This window comes from Microtus pennsylvanicus, chromosome 1, assembly GCF_037038515.1.
Source record: "Microtus pennsylvanicus isolate mMicPen1 chromosome 1, mMicPen1.hap1, whole genome shotgun sequence".
Classification (NCBI taxonomy): domain Eukaryota; kingdom Metazoa; phylum Chordata; class Mammalia; order Rodentia; family Cricetidae; genus Microtus; species Microtus pennsylvanicus.
In genome coordinates this window covers 146,141,647-146,149,886 of record NC_134579.1, presented here as the reverse complement: position 1 = coordinate 146,149,886, position 8,240 = coordinate 146,141,647, and the positions used below count along the sequence as shown (strand labels likewise).

At 45.5% G+C, this 8,240-nt stretch overlaps 1 protein-coding gene across 8 annotated transcripts in view; it reads left to right on the top strand.

Annotated features, from left to right (window-relative positions):
- Window positions 1-8,240, top strand: part of Lig1 (DNA ligase 1) — a 35,645-nt gene that overhangs the window by 482 nt on the left and 26,923 nt on the right. For 2 of the 8 annotated variants that reach the window (XM_075991322.1, XM_075991273.1), the window contains exons 2-5: window positions 1,669-1,742; window positions 4,108-4,197; window positions 6,712-6,847; window positions 7,957-8,080. In XM_075991322.1, the coding sequence (XP_075847437.1) occupies window positions 1,678-1,742; window positions 4,108-4,197; window positions 6,712-6,847; window positions 7,957-8,080 (415 nt within the window). In that variant the 5' untranslated portion in view covers window positions 1,669-1,677. Of the gene's footprint in view, window positions 1-45; window positions 160-225; window positions 484-1,189; window positions 1,295-1,647; window positions 1,743-4,107; window positions 4,198-6,711; window positions 6,848-7,956; window positions 8,081-8,240 lie in introns of those variants that run through there. The other 6 variants (XM_075991303.1, XM_075991282.1, XM_075991313.1 and 3 more) reach the window with 6 other exon arrangements.

The window sequence follows — 8,240 nt, the reverse complement described above, 5'->3', positions numbered from 1 at the left end:
CGTCCCGAGTGCTCGTCGCCGGTGAACTTCGCCGGCTCTGGGGCGGGGAGCGGAACGAGCGTGGGGGCGTCGCGGCGGCCGAGGGCGCGGGGAGAGAGCACCAAGGAGCCGGTGTGGAGGGAGAGCTGCCGGCTGGCTCGCGGACAGGGCCCGCAGCAGGTTGGAAGTGTCGCGTCTGCTGAGGACTGGAGGCCTTGAAAGGGGCGGGACCCGCGGCGGAGGGGCGGGGAGAAAGGCCGGTGGTGGGCGTGGCCACGGGCGTTGAAAGCGTCGGGTGAGGTGGGGCGGCCTGGGGCTGCAGGGAAGGTTTCAGTGTTGCTCTGTTAACCCTGGACGCCAGCTGTCAATCACTGTAAGATGCTAGACGGAATGGGGCCGCACGGAGTCTTGTAGTGAGAGCAAGGTGACGTTACTGGTTAGATGGCGCTCCTATGTGAAGACGAGAGAAGCTTGGTGTGATGAGTGTCAAGAGCCAGGTAAAAGGTGAGGTGGCTTGCCAGAGAGGGACACAGGCCTGGGCCTGGGTGGGGCAAGACTGGAGGTCTGGAGGTGAGGCCTGGACACACTTAGGGCTGGGTCAGGGCTTGTTGCTTACTGTGTGTGGAGTTGGGGAGGGAGAAAAACTTGGCTAGCAAGAGTAGAAGGAAGTTGTCAAGGTGAGGAGGGACGTTTGGAAAGGGAAGCTGGCAGGCAGCCAAAGAGGGCTGGTAATGTAGATTAGTGAGGGTGCTTTCTAGCAGCTCCAGACCCTGCCTGCATCTATCCTCAGGACCATAACGGGAGCGGGGACGGGCGGAGGAGAAAGAATAAAGAAACTTAACTCTCAAAGAATAAAAACTTGAGAAAACGTCTGCATACTCTCAGTGATTTTTTTTTGTTAGATGGAAAGCAGGCTCCATATGGAAAAAAAGACGTCCCTTTTCGGATTTGGAAATTTTATCCCTTAATAATAAATTTAAATTAAAGTTTCATATTGGTTTATAAAATTGGGTGTTTTTCCTGAGGAGGAAATGCATATTTTTGATTGTATAGCTATTTCTGGTGTGTGTGTGTGTGTGTGTGTGTGTGTGTATGTGTATATATACACACACACCAGGGATTATGTATGTAATGTGCTTGGTAATTCACGACTGTGGGAGGGAATCCAGGCCCATGTGTGCGATATTACTCCACGCCTTACTGTCTGCAGACAGGGTCTCACTGACCCTGAAGGTCACTGCTCTGTTCTGGCTAGTCTGGCTGACTGGATCTGCCTTTCTCCACTTGTCTCCACCCCACAGTACTGGGTTTACAGGTGTGTACAGCCGTGCCTAGCTTTTTCTTTTTAAACGTGGGTGCTGGGGATTCAAGCTCATGTCCTCTTACTTTGCCAGCAAGCACTCTTACCCTGAGCTATCTCTGCATCTCTGATTGTAGGTTTTTTTTTTCCCAAAACAGAATTTTTCTATGTAACAACCATGGCTTTTCTAGAACTAGCTTTGTAGACCAGGCTGTCCTCGAACTCAAGAGATGTACCTGCTTCTTCCTCCTGAATGCTGGGACTAAAGGCATGTGCCTTCATACCCAACTCTTCTTTATTTCCTTAAGGAAGGTAGTTGTGCCACCCCCCTCCCCGCTTAGTTTTTGCACAGCCCACATCCTTAGCAGGTCTTTGGATTTGTTTTTCAGGTACAACTAATGAGAAAGAAACAACAAGAGAGGAAAGGGGAGAACTCCACCGCCACCATGCAGAGAAGTATTATGTAAGGCCCCAGCCATGCTCCAGGCACTTTGTGTTGTGACTTTTCCTGGGAAAATGGGAACTGATATTCATTCACTCCAGACCAATGACAAGCCAAAGAAATGATACCACCCAAGTTTAGCTTAATGAACCACTAAGTTTATTGGTGTCACTTATAGGAAAGTTGGTGACATAAAGGCAGCCGCTCACTCCAAAGCCCACCCCAGCATGGAAAACTGCATCGCTGGAGCTCTCTGCTCAGTTTGCAGGCTGCTCCGCTGAAGAATCCCTCTCAACCCCCAGTAATTGTTGGCTGTTTATATAAAGCTTGGGAAGGGGCATGTGAGTCTTGGAACTGTCTGAGCCTCCTCAGTGTCTTGAGCATCCTGATTCTTGTGCTTCCTCCCCACTGCAAGAGATAGTGTCTACATAATGCACTGTCCAAACTCTGGGCTTTCTGTGTCAAATTTGCATTTTTTGAGAAGACCTTGAGTGAGCCTTCAAGTCGGAATTTCCTAGTGTTAAGTAGTTTGGAAAATGAGACGTAGGACATGGGAGAAAGTAATGAATCAATTAGCTCGTTAATTAATTTTTAGTTGCAGGGTATGGGTCCTTAATGTGTTGGTTTTCAGCAGTTATGCTCCCTGGGAACATGTGGCAATGTCTGGAGACATTTTTGGTTCAGGCATTTTAGGGGTCTGGGATTTGCTTTTGATATCTAGTGGACAAAACTTAGGCATGCACTAAACCTCCCTCAGTGCACAGGACAGCCTCAGTGCCAGTTCAGAAATCCTGTACTAAGGCAAGGTGGCTTTAGGAACATGAGAGAGGAAGGTACTTGGTTTCCATAGTTGCAGTGTGCAACTCCAGGCTTGGCTAGATAGATCCAACAAGTAAAATGTTGTCATGGTCTGTCTCTGTGGTCAGCTCTGTTACCTAATTGATGTTGTCATCCTCAGGCTGATTCTCCCAAGATCAGCAATCTCAGGTGTAACATGAGGGCTTGCTTGTTGGGGTTTCTGTCCTGCCCAGTTCCCACAGCTGGTAAACCCCAAAGAAATCACACAGAGGACTATATTAATGATAAACCGATTGGCCCATTAGCTCAGGCTTCTTATCAACTCTTATAACTTATATTAACCCATTATTCTTATCTGTGTTAGCCACGTGGCTCGGTACCTTTTTCGGGGCAGGTCACATCCTGCTTCTTTGGTGTCTGCACAGGACTGAGGGAAAGAACTTCCTTCTTCCCAGAATACTCTCTTTTTTTAAAAAAAAAAATTATTATGTATACAGTATTCTCAGTATTCTGTCTGCATGTATATCTGCAGTCCAGAAGAGGGCACCAGATCTCATTACAGATAGATGGTTGTGAGCCACCATGTGGTTGCTGGGAATTGAACTCAGGACTTTTGGAAGAGCAGGCAGTGCTCTTAACAGCTGAGCCATCTCTCCAGTCCCCCCCAGAATACTCTTGTTCTCCTTGCCCCACCTCTATTTCCTGTCTGGTTGTCCTGCCTATACTTCCTGCCTTGCTACTGGCCAATCAACGTTTATTTCAAACATTGACAGATACAGAATTGTTCCACACCACTCAGGTACGAGAGTACCTCCTTTCTGACCCAGCAATATCACAGTCAAATTTTGGCTTGGAAAAATCGTGGTGGGCTATAGGTGTGCAGTGCACTGCACTAATTGGTGAGGCCTGAGTCATGTGTCCATGTGTCATAGGTGGAGTGTAGGCCACTCATGGCTGTACTAAGGGAAGACCAGAGAGGGGTGCATTAGAGAAAAGGAGGGAAGGATACTAGCAGACTCAGTCTTGGACTTCCACTGTGGAAACCCGGGAGACACAAATCCCCGCTCACTCTTGGGATGGGAAAGCTGGATATGGTCTGTCCTGGGATGACAGCTTTTTATTCAGATGCTTTCTGTTCTCTTGTTTTCTTGCCTTTTACTGCTACTACTACTACTACTACTGCTACTGCTACTACTGCTACTACTGCTACTACCGCTGCTGCTGCTGCTGCTGCTGCTGCTTCTTCTTCTTCTTCTTCTTCTTCTCCTTCTCCTTCTCCTTCTCCTTCTTCCCTTTACTACCACTACTACTACTACTATTACTACTACTTCTTCTGCTGCTGCTTCTCCCCCTCCTCCTTTTTTTTTTTTTTTTTTTTTTTTTTTTTTTTTTTTTTTTTTTTTTTACTGTTCAGAATCGAATAAATCCTAAGGTCTTTGCCCATCCTAGGGAAGCCCTTTACCACTAAACTACATCCCTGGTGTGTGGCCCTGCCTGCCTGGGGGTGGATGTCTGGAGCTACAGGTGTTTCCCAGGTAGGTGAAGCATTGGTGCTATTAATGTCTCTCACCCCCTTGTGCTCCTCCAGGTCATTTTTCCAACCCACCAAAGAGGGTAAAGCAAAGAAGCCTGAAAAGGAGACAGCCAACAGCATCGGAGAGAAGGAGTCCCCTCCAAAGTATGTAAGGGGCTGGAGCGGAGCATGTGCCTTTAGCAGTCAAGATTCTTTTGTGTGTTAAAACCTACTGCAGAGGTATCAGTCCTTAAAACAATATTTTTAATTTAGATATCTGACAGCCAAAAGGCAGGTCCAATTTTAGGCACAGCTGAATATAATACTTCAGAGTTCTTGTCGGGGCTCTGCTCCCGTATGCTTTGCATTTTTTTAGACCACACCCTATCCATGGGGTAGAGATGCTGGCCACATTTCGATTCATACAGTCTCAGAAAAGATAGTGTATGGCCTTGCTTAGGTAACCTTTGGGCCAAAGCATGGATATGAATACATTTAGTTCATAATCCCCAAATTGAGATGTTGAGCAGGAGACCTCACTTCTATCTTCCTCATGAGTAAAAAGGTGCCTAGTATCCAACATGCTTTCTGCATGGGGTCAGTGAGTAAACCCATGTACCATTTGTAACACACTGCATACTGCAGAAGAGGTATTCTGCACGTGGAGTCAAGCTATGATGTTGAGGTTGGTCACTGTGACATATGCATTGCTCTGTACAAATGATAGTTTGTTTTCTGTGATTTACTTAGGTCATGCTATGTATATAATGTATTACTATTCATCAGCTTGCTTCTGTTAACATTATGGCTTAGAGGACTTTTTTTCATTCAGGAACATGGGCGCAGTCCTTTTTCTGTCTTGTATTCCCTTCTATGGATATACTATAGAAATTATTGGGCATTTAATTTTTTGTAAATATTTAGGTTGTTTCTTTATGGATATAACAGTTCTATGCTATATATTTTAGATTTGCTTTTTATTCTTAATTATGTATACAGGTATTTTTGTTTGTCTAACATAGGAATTGTACATGGTAATTGTAAAAATATTAACTTAAAACTATGGTAGAAATTTGCCCTTGGACCTGGAGAGATGATACCACAGTTAAGAGCACAAACTGCTCTTGTAGAGGAACACAATTTGCTTCCCAGCACTCATGTCATGTCAGGTGGCTCAAAAATTATCTGTAACTCCAGCTCTGGGAGAATCGAGTGCCTCTGGCGTTGAAACACCTGTGCTCATTTGCATCTGTCCACACATACTAGACACATGATGATGATGATAGAGCTAGGGGCTGCAGAGATGGCTCAGCAGTTAAGAGCACTTGCTACTTTTCCAGAGGACCCGGGTTCAGTTCTCAAGCACTCAGGTGGTGGCTCCCACCCAGCTGTAACTCAGTTCCAGAGATACAGTGCCACCTTCTGGCTTCTGTAGGCACTAGGCATTCAGTGGTACATAGATTTACATGTAAGCAAAGCGCTCATGCACATAAAAATAAGTGAATAATTAAAAAAAAATCTATGTAAAGCTTTTGACCTCTTTCCTTTAGAGGAAGGCACTGTGACCAGTTGGCAGTGCTCCAGCAAACATGGTTGTTGGCACAGTAGATGCTTAATATATCTGATGAATATCTGATATGTATCTCTCATGCTAGATCCTGGGGTCTACATGTTTGCCACTGTAAGAGCTCAAGTGGCTGGCACAATGCCTCACATGTAACCCATACACATTAACAAGCACCTTTACCTTTTAAATAACAAAAACGAGTCTTTTATATATTGCTTCTATATTATGTTCTTGAGATTGTACGTATATGTTTACTCATAAAACAGCTTTCAAATATTTTCTATATGCCTGATATAGCTCTAGACACTCTGGGTTTTGAGGCAAACCAAGTATATGGTCATTCCTCTATTCTACAAAGTCTTTAGAACTCTTTCTGTGGTGCTGAGCATGAACCTGCTTCCCTCTTTGTAAAGGGTTCTGTAGAATTAGTGCCTATCATCAGGAAGTATGGAGTAGCTGGTTCTCATGGTGGCCTCTGTTGTGACTGAGCTTTCTGAGGACACTAAGCACTTGAGTGACTGCTGCCAGCACACATGCCATCATGCCTATGTCTCCATAAGCTGGGAGCTCAGAGCTAGCATCAAGGGGACAGTGACTTAGCATAGTAGTCTCCCTTTCTTTATGTAAGACTTTAGGCTGTTACGCTGTTGCCTGGGTATGTACCATGCTGATGCTCCTGTGACTAAGGTAGAAGGTCTCCATATGGTGCCTCCATTTGGTTAAATTGGTGCCTGGTCCCTGCCAAGAAATTCATCTGCTTTTTATGACATGTTACCACCACATGGACATGCAGGATGCCTCAGGATGGAGAGAGGGACTGAGGGAAGAATACTTAAGTGCATATAGCAAAGTTAAATATGGTGGCCCACACCATAATTCCAGTGTTGATGAGGTACAGGCAAGAGAATCAGGAGTTCAAAGTCAGCAGCTGATACAATACTGAGTTTGAGGCCATCCTTGGCTACATGAGACCATCTCAAAAGAAAAAAGAGTGAATGCCATGGGGGTACCTGGAAGATGCTCACTGAAATGGAAGAGAAGGGAATGCATTTTTTTGGGCAGTGTCACCATTCTGCCTGCCATTTGGCCCACATCTCCCTCCCATTTTCTAGGGTAGCATTGAAAGAGAGGAATCGACTGGTGTCTGAGAGTGATTCTCCAGTGAAGAGGCCAGGAAGGAAGGGAGCCCAGGTCCTAAGCAGTGAAGGGGAGGAGGAAGATGAAGCTCCTGGCACCCCCAAAGTTCAGGTAGGTTCCAACAGCCTGCTGGGTTTCTTTTCTAAATTTAATTTGTGTGTGTTTGTTGTGTGAGTGGAGGTCAGAGGACAGCCTTGTGGCATTCTCTTCTTCCACTTTCTCATGAGTTTTAGGAATTGAACTCAGGTCTCTATGCTTGTGCAGCAAACACCATTACCCACCAAGCCATCTTGCTGACCTTTAGCCTGCCAGTTTCCTGCTCACTTACACAGCTGAGTGCAGTAGCTATATAGGAAGACTGGGGACATGGTCCAGGAGACAAGTAATCTCCTCTATTGTGACTTCAAGCAGGAGGTTTGGGGTACAGGGTCCCAGTCTACCTCTTCTCTGGGATGTGGGGCTCATTCGGGACCTTGACAGTGTCATGCCTCAGGTTCACCATGGAGAGCATATAGTGCTTCCTATGTTACAATTATCCCATAATTCTGTAGGTCAGGTACCTGAGTGGGTTATCTTAGGGTATTGGTAGTGCCTTTTTTTTTTTTTTTTTGGAGCCTGTAGGGAAGACCACTTCATGCTTCTAGAAGCCTGTTCTTCGTCTTCTGAGCCAGCCTATGGTCTTTGTCTGTGCTTTCTGTGGTCACATTTCTTTGTGACTTCTTGCTTCTATGTAAAAGAAAATTTTTTTTATCAATGTGTGGTAATGCGTGTGCATACCATGGTGTATGGTGTCACATAATAACATGCAAGAATTAGTCTCCTTGCACCTTGTGGAAGATACAAGGAAGACTGAAAAAACAGTCCTTAGTCTCATAAGCACACTAACTGCAGAGGAGGCAGAGAAATGTAGTACTCAGGCCTATGATTCTACTAATTCCAAGGGAGGTCGGTACAATCAGTTTTTAGTTAGGCCACCAGATGTACAGCTGGAAAAGGAAGATTCTGTTACTTCTAAGAGGCAGAATTAATATGGGGTTCATAATGGAGTGAAAAAGTGTTTTGGTGAGAGAAGGTAGCCTGAGTAGGGATGAGACTGAGGAACCAGAAATATGGCAGACACGAGAGACGAATCCATTCTGCTCTCAAGTGTGGTAGCTACAACTACCAGGTAATGCATACGTTCTCCTTATTCTAGAACTTTTCTTTTTGTCTCCTTCCAGAGGTCTGTGTCAGACTCCAAACAGAACTCTCCTTCCAGCCCTGACACATGTCCTGAGAATAGTCCTTTATTCAACAGCCCCTCCATGGATATCTCCCCATCAGGATTCCCGAAGCGTCGCACTGGTAAGGACAGGCTAACTCCTTCCTTTCCATGGTGGTCATTTTTCTTGTGGTCATGATGATAGTACTCCTGGTGGTGAGCACGGTTAACTGTCCCTCAGCTGTGTGACCTGAGGCAAGCAACTTCACCTTTGCAGAGGTATGTGTGATCTGAAGTACAGTG